This window comes from Chenopodium quinoa, unplaced genomic scaffold (genome assembly GCF_001683475.1).
Source record: "Chenopodium quinoa cultivar QQ74 unplaced genomic scaffold, ASM168347v1, whole genome shotgun sequence".
NCBI lineage: Eukaryota > Viridiplantae > Streptophyta > Magnoliopsida > Caryophyllales > Amaranthaceae > Chenopodium > Chenopodium quinoa.
Window position 1 is genome coordinate 6,679,372 of NW_018744693.1, and position 13,975 is coordinate 6,693,346.

At 40.0% G+C, this 13,975-nt stretch overlaps 1 protein-coding gene across 1 annotated transcript; it reads right to left on the reverse strand.

Moving 5' to 3' along the window:
• Nucleotides 1-1,888: 1,888 nt before the first annotated feature.
• LOC110702680 (40S ribosomal protein S27-2) lies at nt 1,889-3,958 on the reverse strand. The gene is made up of 4 exons (XM_021880437.1): nt 3,801-3,958; nt 3,439-3,540; nt 3,303-3,331; nt 1,889-2,407 (listed from the first exon to the last, which is right to left on the reverse strand). Exons 1-4 carry the CDS (start codon nt 3,801-3,803, stop codon nt 2,281-2,283), a joined length of 261 nt encoding a protein of 86 aa, XP_021736129.1. The 5' UTR covers nt 3,804-3,958; the 3' UTR covers nt 1,889-2,280.
• Between the last annotated feature and the right edge of the window lie 10,017 nt (nt 3,959-13,975).

Consider the following 13,975-nt stretch of genomic DNA (forward strand, 5'->3'; position numbering starts at 1 on the left):
TTACAAAAGTTACAATCAAAATTAGAAAACCCTAAACTATCTCAAGTTTCGGATGCGCCGTTGGTGCGGCTATCTTCTGGAATCTTATCTGACTCTTGAGCTGGATCTTCTTTGTTGACGAGGAGCTTGTCTCTGGAGTCGCTCGGCTCGAACATCTTGTTGAGAGCTTCATCTCTAAATTTCCTCCTGGGAGTGGAATCTGTTGAATTAAGGGGGACAGCTGCTTCCACCATCATCTGTTGGGGAGCTGCTTCCTTGAGACTGTGGTGGAGAGCTTCAAGTTGTGGCTGGTGCCTCTTGGGTGACCATTTTCTTTGTAATCTCTTGCACGCGCCCTGCGTTGTTTGCTCAACCACTGTTTTTCCTCCCTCTTGGGAGGTTCTTCTTTGGTGTCTCTGGGCTCGTCGCTCTTTGCTTCAAACCTTGTGACTGATTTTGGTTTTGGCGGTTTGAAATATACGGTATATATTTATGTATTCTTACGTATCAGAAAAATTATTGAGACATAACCATTAGTTGTAAATGCTAAATTCATAAAATTAATTTTGAAGAAAAACAAACCGTATGTGAAAATTTAAGCATATACATAAAAGTTAGATTTTTTAATGTACGATTTTAATTAAGCAAATAAAAAATAATTTTAAACTTGTAATATATACAGGAAAATAGAAAAAATATATACATCAAAGTATTTTGTTCGATGAAGTATAAGGGAAAGATGTATTAGATATCAATAGTTGGTGATATAAGAAAAATAAATAAATTAAAGAGTATAGATAAATTAACAGAAGGAGAAATTAAATTTGAAATTTGAAACCAAAGAAAATATAATGACGTCATATTTTTATTAAGTCGGGAAAATTTTTCTTATAAGGCTGGCACGTGGTCAATATGATGTCAGCGATTGTTTCTTTATTTTATTTATAGAAGGTGTCTTTTAGGAGATAGTCCGTCTAAAATAGATGGACCAGGGTTCACACAAGAATTTGTACCACTCAGGTTTTTTGAGGTTTTTTTAGGCGGATAAAAAATCAACTAATAATGCACAAATACACAAGCCCAAGCCAGTCTAAAAAATAAAATAAAAAACAATCAAACCAGGCTGAAAAAATCGGACCAGAGCCTGTCCCAATTTAAACCGGGCTTACTTTGATCAGCACTATTCATCACACAACTTCAATAATTAGTCAAAGGGGAATATTAGGGGAGAAAAATGAAAGCGAATTTTCATCATATTTCCCAAAACAAGTTTAAGATTGAGCAATTGGAACAAGAATAATTAGCAAACAAGCAACTGAAATGTGTCGCCTCAAATCCCTTTTACAATCCTATGCATGGAAAGTTCAGCTTATCAAGAAGCTTACAAACTTATTAGTCCCAATTCTGTTTGTCCTTTCGAAGGCTTTCTAGTAATCTGAGTAGCTTTAACATCCTTTTGATGGACTGGAAGGTATGGAATGTGAGGGAAGTTCCTTAAACTCTATGCTTCCCTATTGCATTTTTGGCATAAAAATTCGATAATTTTTTTTAGGTGTTCCTTAAAAAAAGATAAAATACAGAGTGAAATTTAACTTTACTGGATTGTAAAAATATTGCTTAGACTAAAACACTAATGACAAATTGACAACAAAACATCAATGCTTTGAACTAATTAGATAGCAGAAATGCATAGAGCGTGCTAGCTCCAATTGAAAAATTACCCTACTAAGGTTTGTACTTGTTCAAACGGTCTATCACTTGAATTTTGGTCGAATATGTTCCATATAATCAAATTGAATTCAGAAAATAAGTACATTATACAGCTCGGGACATAACATTGGCTTAAGGTACTAATTTTAGATGGTAGTGGAGATCTATGGAAAAGTAGAATGGAAAGTCCCAAAGCAAGTACAACAGAAAACAGTTCAAAACACTAGCAAATTGAATAGCATATCACCATGTGATAAGCCTGGATGTTTACGACAAACAATGATCAAAATAAACAAATCCTGATTAAAATAAGATAAACAAGAAAAAGGCAACATAACAAAATTTTGCTAGTCACAACCAAACTACCAAAGCGTCACTCAAAAAACCAATAGTATTATCACAAACTCTTAAAACAAAATTATCTCATACCATAAGACTACCGCTACCATTTAAATTAAGTTCCTGAGCCACTTTCATGGACCTCAAACATAAAAAGTAACAGAAATTGAGTGACAAAAGGATGCTTCATTTCACCAACTCAAAGCTAAGCACGTACTCTTTCTGGTAACAAAATTACTCTGAAGGATTTGTTTAGTCTCCCTTTCTCCTGAAAGAGCAACCCTCAGTAAGTCTGGCACGACCTCCTGTGGGCTGGCACAAAACTGTCTGGCAATTACCGCACACCACAACAGTCTGGGAATGGCTAAAGACGGTGGTTCTGAATTTAAAACAAAGAATATTTATCAATATAAACAGAAATCAGCTTGAGAAACAAAATCAAATTCAGACAGATCAATGTTTGAAACAGAAAAATTCTTTTCAGGGAAGTGCAATCTTCACCAACCAAACAGCAATACAATTCATACAAAGTATGCATACCGAACAAAGAATCACTACCAGATACACAAATTACAAACAATTCTACTTGGGAATTACTTAAAAAAATTTGTCGCATCATGATTGGTATTCAAAACAAACCTCAGTTAACATGGCAAGTGTAAGAGAATAAACTCAGAACAGGGCACATATCATTTCCCGGGAAAAAAAAGATCCAAACATTAGCACTCTAAAGAAGAAAAAAAAAAGTCAAAATACAAATAAAGGCAAACATCTCCTTAGGCATTCATCAGACTTGATGAATGATTTATTGAAAACAAATCTTCTCAAATTAAGGGTTTCAAATCAGTGTTCTTGCTACTCGGAGAACAAAATACACAAATCCTACCAAGAAAGGCAAAGGCTTTAAATATTCAAGCCTGGGTTCTCTATCTATTTCTAGAATCACTATTCACTACTCAAATATCAAAGATGTGAAAGTAACAGAACACAAACATCATTATACACCCTTTCAACATTAACAAAGAGATAATCAAAATAAATGCTCTGAACCAACAATAATGGTAGAATATGGTCTCATTCAATTGCACTATGTAATACAAATCATCAAAGCAACTAAAACATGTATCTGCAAACAACAAAATTCAAACTTTTAATTAAATTAATATCACAAGTAACCTAATCATGGTCCTTAATAATATACTAAATTCATAAAATAGCGCAAAAATGATGAAAAATAAAAACGAACATAATTAAAGTAGCGATCAAAGACTTACATGTTGAAGCATCCCTGACATTTAACATCCTACATCAACCCACAAAAAAAACAACAAATAATTAAGACACAAATAAAATTAGATAAAAATTGAAATGAGAAGAAAAACAAACGAATAAAAGGAGAGAAATTTATACCATGAAGAAGGAATTTGGGGATTGGACAAGACGCTTGAGCTTGTGCTTCTTCTTCTCAAGCTCCGCTGGTGGGTTCAACAAATCAACATCGTTTTGCAAAACCTATCAAAAATTCAAAACTTTCATCAAATAACATCAAAAATTCCGTAAAAAAAACCCTAAATCCTTAAACCCTAAACTTAATCTGAAGAAATAGTGACAAAATGAAAAAAAAAAAATCGTCGAATTTATTAATCAAAAATTCTGAATAAAACCCTAAATCCTTAAACCCTAAACGAAATCTGAACAAAAAAAGCGATAAAATGAAAGAGAAATTGACGCAAAATGAAAAGATGAAGATGAGAGGTATCGACAAAACTCACCATTTTTGCAGATAGGAAGCGCTGAAGAGAGGAGAGAGAAAAGATGGAGGAGGTGAAGAACTGCGAATGCTTGAAGCGGCGGAATGAAGAGAGGGTTTGAGGGGAGTAATATAGAGAAAGTAATAGGGTTTGTATCAACCGTTGGATCTTTTATTTTTACTAGATGAGTGCTTGGAGTACCATATCATTTGGATCGAATGTGTAGCTTGGGCCTTTTGCTATATAACACTTTATTGGGCCTTTTGTTATTACACTTATTGGCCCGATTTTTATTTTTGTCCATTGGAGTAAAGAAGGATTGTCAAAAAGTGATCTAATATCGGATATATCTGAAGTAGTCTGAAAAAGAAATTTGTGTCTACAACTAGAGGTGTAAAAAAATGACCTGACTAATCCGATCCAATCTGATATGGAAAAAACCGACTTGGATTTTGACTTGTCCAGACATAATAATTTAGCATGATTTTACTTTCAAATAGACTCGACCCAAGTACCTGAATTGACGCCTCTAGATACACCTATATAATGGTCATGCGTAAATCATTATTTGATATGACTAGAGGTGTAGAACCAATTCAATTCGATCCGAAAACTAATCTCAAACTCGATTTAACAACTCTAGGCATAAGTTATCTTCTCCTTTGCTTGTATGCTTAGTAAAGTAATTTCAATGCTATTATTTGGTTTAATATTAGATTTTTGTTAAGATAAGAAAAAGGGACAACAAGAAACTCTCCTCACAAGAAGAGTTCCTAATAATCCCCTCCCCCCCTCAAAAAAAAAATAAAAAAAAAAAAAAAAAAAAAACTAGTTTTGAATTGTCACATACTCACATCAAAATCCATGGTATGCTATCCTTTGTCTCAAAATAATAATAATAATAATAAATAAATAAAATAAAAAACCATGCTATCTGTTACAAGCTACCTACATTAGCAATCTAATTGATTGCACGATTGGCTTCCATATGATAGATGCTCTAGCTATTGAACTGAGTGAATATTATAAAACCAATTATTTCTAATGGGGCAAGACGCTCTTCTTTTCGAGCCATTCATCCTACAAAACTAAGAGTTAGTAAAAACACTCAGATAATCATATTTTCTTCTAGATCTAGAACGGACATTAAGTCATTAACTTAATCGACCAAGGAATTTCCCTTGGGAGGGTTTTTCTAGCCTCCGTTGCTAAATTTTTTTTTTCCTCATTTTTTGAAGGTTTTCATTCATTCATCTCCTTTTTTTCTCTTCTCTTCCATCTCTTTTCTTTTGATCTCAATTGTAAATTTTTGTAGGGGCTTTTTTCGGTGGTTTAACCGGTGGTAAGTCCCAAATTTTTTTTTAATTGCTTTCAATAAATGGATCCCATCTTTATGATGGGGTTTATTCAATTAGGCTTATTTTTTTGTTTGTTCGTGTGCTAAAGATTGAAGATTTAGGGTTTCATCGTCTCCGAAAGTATCTGGAAGGTCATATGAGTTTCTTCACCCAAACAACTACTCATCCGTGGATCTCAAGCCAAATTAGAGCTAAATCACAAATGGTATTGCTTCGAATGAAGTTTTTTATTAAGACGATCATCGATCGAATTTGCGATGTAACTAGTTTTAAGGTGATTTGTACTTGTACCGGAATTTTAGATTTCCTGGGAATTGTTTGTAAGTGTAGTTTGACTATCTTTCATAATGAAATCCTTTTTCTTCTCGTCAAAAAAAAAAAAAAAAGATCTAGAATGGTAAGAAGAGACTTATAGAGTATAAAACATATTCCTGGGCCTCTATGTTCACGTTGGCTCCGATACTATGTTAAAGGACTAACTCAACCAAAAGGTTAAGGGAGGTCGAAGAATATATTTTATACTCTATCAGAGACATATACTCTGTATTATCTAATTTTAAGTGTAGGATGCGTTTAGATGAGTAATAGACTTCAATGGGAAAAGGATGAAACACACTTTCACATGATGATGCTTGGATAGAAGTGATTCAAATCCGCAAATTTTAAGATGCACCATGGTGCATCTAGAAATAGGTGCACCACGCCTATACTTTTGAACATTTAGTAAAAAAATCTGAACAATTGCAAAATTTGAACATATAATAAAAACATCTAAACATCGCAATTTCTAAACATCGCAATTTTTGAACATTTAGTTAAAAATCTGAACAATCGCAATGCATAACGCCTATAGTTTTGAACATTTAGTAAAAAATCTGAATAATCGTGAATTTTGAACATTTAGTAAATAAAATCTGAACATTGCAAAATTTGAACATTTAGTAAAAAAATCTGAACAATCGCAATGCACCACGCAAATACTTTTGAATAATTAGTATAAAATATAAACAATAACAAATTTTGAACATTTAGGAAAAAAAATCTGAACAATCGCAAATTTTGAATTATTACGAGTCAAACAAATTTTGAAAGAAGTTTATCTGGACTCGTAATAATTCAATAGTTTTGTTATATAAAATGAACATTTACTGTATAAAAAATGATTTTTTTTTTCATAAAATATGAATATAAAAATTGCATGTTTATGTTCAGTTTTGTGACGTGTTCATATTTTTTTACTAAATGTTCATTTTTTTTTTAATTTTTTTTTTTTTTTTTTGTAAAATGTTCATTTTTTTTTTTTACTAAATGTTCAAAAGTATAGACGTGGGTTCACATAATACTAATTGGTTAAAATCAAGTTAGGTCGGTCCTTTATCTTGTACCCATACCTGTAAAACTGTGTAAAATCTATCGAGCCAAAGCAGGCTTTTCGGGCTTTTTTTAAACCATATTCGGGTATATATCAAATTGATTAGACATTACTTTTAGGAAAAATTGTCTTAAATAATTCGACCTTTGCCTCATCTGCCCAAAATAATCCCACCTATCGATTATTTTTTAATAATCCGACCTTTATACCTCTTCTGCTTTAAATGGTCCCAACCGGTCATCTAACTTGTTATTAAAAGTTACTAGACACATGTCAGTCTAGGATTGGTAAAAAAAAAAACCAAACCCAGAATCCGGCAGCCCCAACCACCGGCTATCCGACCCCCTTCTCCCTTCCCCTCCCCGAATCCGATCACCAACCCCCTTCCCCTTCCTGATTCCAACCACTACCTCCAAGTTCCCGGCCGACCCGACTCCAGTAGTAGCCCGCAAACCACCAAATAGCAGCACTACTGCTACTACTTCGCAAACGTGCCGCCGAGGCCACAAACCCACAACATCACAACCACTCTCCCCGGCCCGCAACAAACACCAAACGAACCCCACCACCTCAGTCACCACCCACCACAACTGCACCATCAACCGCCGACGAACTTCATTAGAGCAACCGCTTCGACACCCACAAATTAGCCCCAAACTCGCAAATTAAACCCCTCACATTCACCATTCCTAGGAATGAGGGACATTATCGATGGGTGGGATTGGTAGAGGAGGTGGTTTCGGTGGGTGGGCTGGGTAAGGGAGGTGGTTTCGGTGGTGGGTCTGCCGGGGAAAAGGTGGTCATTGGTTTTTTTTTTATTGTTTTAATTTTTCAATAATTTTTTTATTTTTTATTTTTTATTTTAGACTAATTGAGTGGTGACACGTGTGCAAATAGTTTCAAGTCAAAATGGTAACTTGTTTACCCGGTATCTAGTCACTTGGGACCATTTGGAGCGGATAGAGTATATAGGTCGGATTAATAAAAAATAATCTAAAGATGGGATTATTTTGGGCGAATGAGGCAAAGAGGGATTATTCTGAGCAATTTTTCCATAGTTTTATTGAAGAAATCATTCTTTAATTTCCATATCCTAACTTCCAATCAACTAAAACCTTTTCTTAAGGTCTCTTCTTGAGCTAGGATTCTCTACCATACGTGGGAATCTTTTGGTTTGGAATTTTTATAATAAATTAAATAAAAAACTATGAATTGTGAAGGAATGTTCTCTAATGACATTGAAAGAGATTGATCGTTGAATATTTTCATTAGCTGTGCAAAGATTATATACACATTACAATAGCAATCTACGACTATGTTTACGCTAACAAACTTAGGAAAGGACATACTCTAATTATACACTTAATTAATATAGAGACATATACAAGAATATACTAACATATATTCTAACAGACATTTACACAAACCATTTGGGTCCGAGATTAATTTCCAACCTATTTTTGTCATAAATGCTTTATTAAGCAACATTGTTCAGCAAAGCTCTACTCCAACATTAACGATTTCTTATACTCTAGTAGCTTTAGCTTTCAATTACTCTAATAATCCCCATTGGTATTGCGTTATGCTTCAATGGTACCATCACAATACTGACAAATAAGGCTTTTGGTACCAACAAAGCTTATTACGTTGTTGGTAGTAATAAAAAGTATTTTGGTACTAAAATGATACCATTTAAGCACAATTTAATACCAACGAAAGTTGTTAGAATAGGCAAAAATAGCTCTAGCAACAAATTCCTAATCCAACAAGAGTCAGACACAACATTTGCAACCCCACGATATTCGGCTTGTGCACTGGATTTAGACAATGTAGGTTGCCGCTTAGAAGACCAGGAAATGAAATTATCTCCCAAAAATACACAATAACCTAAAGTAGATCGCCTGGTGTCGGGGCATCCTCACTACTACAAAACTTGGAAAAATGACCCCCAATTAGAGACCCGTTATTTAACCAACGGGTTTGATTGATGTAAAAGATCCAATATTAATTATAACGGGTCTCTTATGTGTATTAAAAAAGAGTGTGAGAAATGAGAGACCAGTTATCAATCCTAACGGGTCTCTTATTATGATAGGTCCCACACCTCTAATTAGAGAAGGGAATTGAAAGATCTGTTGACTAATATCACGGGTCTCTTAGCTTTGCTCTTACTCCCCTGACCTTTTTATTTTCATCATTATATCCCAAAAGGAACTCACCTATTCTCTCTCTACAAAACCTCCTCCCAAGCCCAACCTGTTTCGGGGTTTTCTGATGTCCTGCGGGAGAGTTACAATTCCGAGACTGGAACCGGACGCCTGTACCTGCAAAACAACGGAGACTCCTGGTGGTGGGAGCTCCGCCTCCAACGGTCAAGTTAGTACTTGATTAAGGAGTAATTAATGCGGAAATTAAAGTGATTGGGTCTCTCTAGGTGAGAGTGTTTAATGTAGGTAATCTGCTTTGTTAGCGTGATCAGCCTGTTATCTCTGTGTAATCTCCGTAATCCCCCCTTAATGAGGATTAAGGGAGGTATTTATAACCTTGGGAAACGTGCCAATCCTAGGTTTAAGTTAACCTAGGGCTGATTGGGCTTCCCTCGGAAGTTGGGCCTGGGTGGCCGGTTATCCCAGGTGTCATGGGAAGGTGACATGTTGTGTCGTAATTGGTCCAAGGTGGACGGATCATTGCTTGACACGTGGCAGGCTCCTATTGGCCCATGTGACGGACACATGGCGGAACCTGATTGGTCCACTTGTCAGATGGTGATTGGTGGGAGCAAAATCCCCTAATCATTTGCCCCTCACAGGTGGCACGTGACTGGTCACGTGTTACCTGTGACAGGTGTCGAACTGTAACAGGCGACGGCCTGCTACAGGTGTCACTCGGCGAAGGGCCGAGAGATTCTCCCGCCCAAATTTTGAATTCTGGAAGTGACCCTTCGCCTTCTCACTTCGCCTATATAAAGGAGTGTTGACTTCAGTCCTTTTCACACTTGAGAACTTTGTGAGAGAACATTCGAACCCCTGAACTTGCTCTGACATTTTAGACTTTTCTGCCTACCACCTGCTCTGACAAGCCGACTGCAAAGGATTTTCAGAAATTCATCAATCGTCACTCGTTCAGGTAACTGTCGGTTCTCTTACTCTTAATTTTCTTTTTATTTTATTCTTTTATTGAAATGGCACCACGGAAGCACACGACACGACCTAGGTTAGTGATCAGTCGGTCACCGGGGACGGCTGAATCTAGGACTAGGAGTGCCGCCTGCCCTTTTCCGGACCAATCTTTGCCCTTTATACAAAGTCCGACTGTATCTGTGTCTATGCAGAGCATGATGGCTAGAACAAAAAAGACTTCCAGGATCTTAAATTCAGACGGCTCCTCCCGCAGGGTGCAGATTAGTGAAACATCTGACCAGGCGCCAGATGTGGAAGTGAAACAAAGCGGCTTGAAAGCCGGCTGTTCTGAGGGAGGAATCAAAGTGACCCCTTCCCATTTCTCAGTTGACAATTCTTCATTCTCTCCTGCTCCTTTTAAAGGAGAGGAGGCGGGCCCCTCCGGGAGAGGGGAGGAGTCGTCCTCTTCGGACTCGTCAGAGGACGATTCCGAGTCTCGCTCTTCTGGCCATGCTTCTCTGGACACAGAAGAGAAAAACAGTCGCCTGCAAGAGGCGAGGCTTTCTCACGCAGTTGAGAAGGGGGACAATTGGGCGGAGCCATCCGCCTCTTACCGAGAGCAAAATACCCCCTACTACTGCACGGTACCTCGGGGCCGGATCACAGCCATGCAAGAGAAAGTGGAGAGCTTTATCGCAAACCACACAATGGGCCCCGACTTTTTAGTGTTCGTGCCGGATCCAGAAGACACAGTCGTTTGGCCGGCTGGTACCAGTTATGATAGCGCCTGCTTTGGCTGCTACGAGGCGGCCATTAAGGCTGGGCTGCGCTTCCCATTACATCCGGTTGTTCAGCGGATCTTGGATGGGTATGAGTTGGGGTTATGGCAGTTAGCCCCGAACTCCTGGGTCAACGTACTCGGCTATGTGGCCAGGTGCGAACTGCACGGGGTGGAGCCAAGCTTCGAGGCTTTCGCCCACATGAACTACCTCAGCCGGACCCCTAAGGCAGGCGGTACCGGCTGGTATCAATTGACGAGCCACAGGGGCTACCTCATGACGAGAGGTAAAGCAAACAAATGGAAGGACTGGCGGGGCACCTTTTTCATCATTGAGAGTTCAAACACGGAGCTGAACAAGCGCCTCAACAGGTGGAACAAGAATCCGCCCCTTCTTGTAGGCGGCCGTAGCATGCCGCCTGTTCCCCCCAAGGCTAAGAAAGAGATCCTGGATAAAGGACTCTTTAAAGTAGAGTCGAGGGTTGACTCTACTTCAGGGGTACAAGAGCAAGTACCCCTGCACTGCGTCCCGAGCTTCAAATGGCTCTACGACGAGTACTTTTTGGCCGCCTGTGGCCTCAGCAGTCGGTCCTCAAGAGGTAGTCGGCCTGTCGAATACTCTGCTGTTCCGTGCATTTTAGTTATAACTTTTATTAACTTTGCTGTTTGTTTTTGCAGCGGACGCCATGAGCAAAATTACCGCCTCCAAGACTGCGGCGGCCATGTTGCGGGCCTCCATCATGAAACAAGCTTCAACCGACTCCCCCAAGAAGGGGGCACCCTTGGTGGGCTTCGAACCTTTCACCCTTTTTTTGGAGTTGTGTTTATGCATATACTGACTTTTTTCTTCTTTTTTAGACGGGCGCTCCAAGAGCTTCTTCTTCCCAACAGCCGGACCCCAAGGCCCGGAGGACGACTGTTGCGAGCTCTCCTGGTTCTGCCAGGAAACATGCGGCGGCTGAGAAACAGCTGGCCACTTCCTCTAAAACTCCAGCTGAGCCGCCTAGAAGTATGAAGTTGTCCTAGTAAATTTTAGACTTGCTCCCTTTTTTACTAGGTCTAATCCGTTTGTTTATGCTTGATGCAGCCGGCCCTTAGGAGCCTGACTTGGTAGAGGTGGCCAAGTCTATGATCAAGGCCATTCCTCCAGCTGAAAGGGAGGCGGTCAGGGGTGTCGGCACCCTTGACCTAGACGGGATTGCAGGGGTCCTTGCTGAGGTATACTTAGCATATTTTTAAGTATTTGAATTCCAGGACGCCTGTTTTCTTTTTGTTTGAAACTGACGCCTGTTCCTTTTTACTTAGGCCCTGCTCCGAGTGAACGACCTTCGCAAGCCGCTTGACCGGAAGAACAAAGAGGTAAAGGCTGCAAAAGCTATGGCCGCCTCTGACTCTGATAAGGCAATGTTTCAAATTGCCCAAAATGAAGTTCTGACCATTGATATTCTTTATTATCAGGCGCAGGCTACCGCCGCTATTCGGGCTCAGTTAGAGGCGGCCCAGAAGAGGAATGGCGAGCTGGAGGCGACCATCAACAACCTCAAGGCCGAGCTGAGACCTCTTCGCCACAAGATGTCCTCATACGAAGCCTTGGAGAAATCCTTGGCCAACGTAAAGGAACGCCTGGTGACCCAGGAGAAGAGTCTTACTCAGGAGCTCTCGGAAAAGGCCGAGCAAGAGAAGAAAGAGCTGGTCCGGGAGATGATGGAAGACTCTGCTCAAATCCAGCGCATGACTTGGGGCCCCCTCTTCCCCAATGCCGACTTTGCCTCATGGGAAAAAACGTACCGCCAGTGTTCTAACACATATAATCAAGAGATCCCGGCGGCTGCTGAGGAAGAGGCGTTGGAGGAAGCGTTGGAGGAGGAGGAGCCGGTAGTGGCGCTTGTGCCGCTTAGGGGTAATGCATCAAAGAAAGATGCAGCTGAAGCCGAGTCCAGCAAGAAGAGTGCTGACCAGGCGGCAGCTACTAATATTGAAGATCTGCCCCCTTCTTAAGCTTTATGTATTCTTTCCACGGCCTGCGTGCCGTTTGTTTTGTATTTACCCGGCCAGGGGGCCGGGGCTCTGAATATTTTGCCGGTCTTTGATGACCGGCTTCTTTTTAATGAATTTTTTGTTTTGCTTCAAATTTGTTTAAGTATTGAATATTCTGATATCCAATTGTACATTATACCGACTGTTTTTGCAGACAGGTACGAATAGTTAGTCACGCCGCCTATGCCCCTGGACGACTGGTTGTCTGTTTCCAGGATAGACGATCAGTCGGCCATTTATCCAATCGGTATTCGAACCATTTTAAAGACTGGATATCTTTAGGCAGGCGGTCCTGTCATTTGTAAATTTTACCAAGTAGGAAAGTGGTTTGACCAAGTAAACATGATTGTTACCTAGTTGCCAAGAAACTGAGTAGTAGAGGTATCAAGCGGTTGGTACAGGTTGTTCTTCTTTATTCGCCAATGTTTGTTGGCTTTTAACTCAGGTTGTTAACCTAGCAGGAGTAGTGGTTGAGAGCCCCTGTTTGCTAAAAACAGGCGGACGACTCATACCTTTTAGGCTCCATACTAAGTTTGAGGGAGTGACTAAAGTAAACGTAGGAGTTACTTAGTCTCTGTCACACTGTAGCTTGAGTAGTAAAGGCACCAGGCGGCGGAGGCCGGCTGAACCTTTTGATTCGCCAATGTTTGTTGGCTATTAACCCGAGTGGTTACCTAGTAGGAATAGGGGTTTGAGTGCCCCTGTTTGCCAAAAAACAGGCGGTCTACTCAAACCTTTTAGGTTCCATACTAAGTTTGAGGGAGTGACTATGAGTTAACGTTGGTGTTACTCAGTCGCCGTCACTCTTGCTTGAGAGGTACCAGGCGGCGGAGGCCGACTGAACCTTTTGATTCGCCAATGTTTGTTGGCTATTAACTCAAGAGGTACCCCCTGCATTTATCCCAAGTAATACAGGCGGTCATCTGACTCAGATGTCAACTGCTACCACTGGTTTGGTTAGTGATGGAGTTATCCTTGTCTCAAAAATGGCTACGTGGTTGCCCTTGGGGGACAGTCGTATAGGTGTCGTGTAATTAGTTTATAGAGCAATGTTCCACCCAAAAGGGAGCTGCTCTCTGCGACGAATTTCATCCGGAGGGATGCCGCCGGACGCCTGCTATGATGTTGGGACAGGTCGTATTAGTTTTGAAGATTTGATTAGTTGGCTTGGCGCCTGGTCTGATCATTCGACCTGTGGCCTTGGTTAGTTCTTGGTGAACGTAGGTGCTAAGTAAGAGGAGGGTAGCCGCCTGTTTAGGCACAGGGTCGGCCAGGACCTAATCTTTTTTAGCTAAGTATAAGGGGGGTAGCTATGTGTTTGGAACCAGTCGGCCCTCTTCTATGGAGAGTAGCCGACTTTGTGTCCAGACGGCATGCCCCTATTGTGAGTAAAATACTCAATGGAGAGTAGCCGACTGTAAAGGTACAGACGACATGCCCCTCTGAAAATAGAGTAAAACTCAATGGAGAGTAGCCAACTGTAAAGGTACAGGCGGCATGCCCCTCTGAAGATAGAGTAAAGTACTCAATGG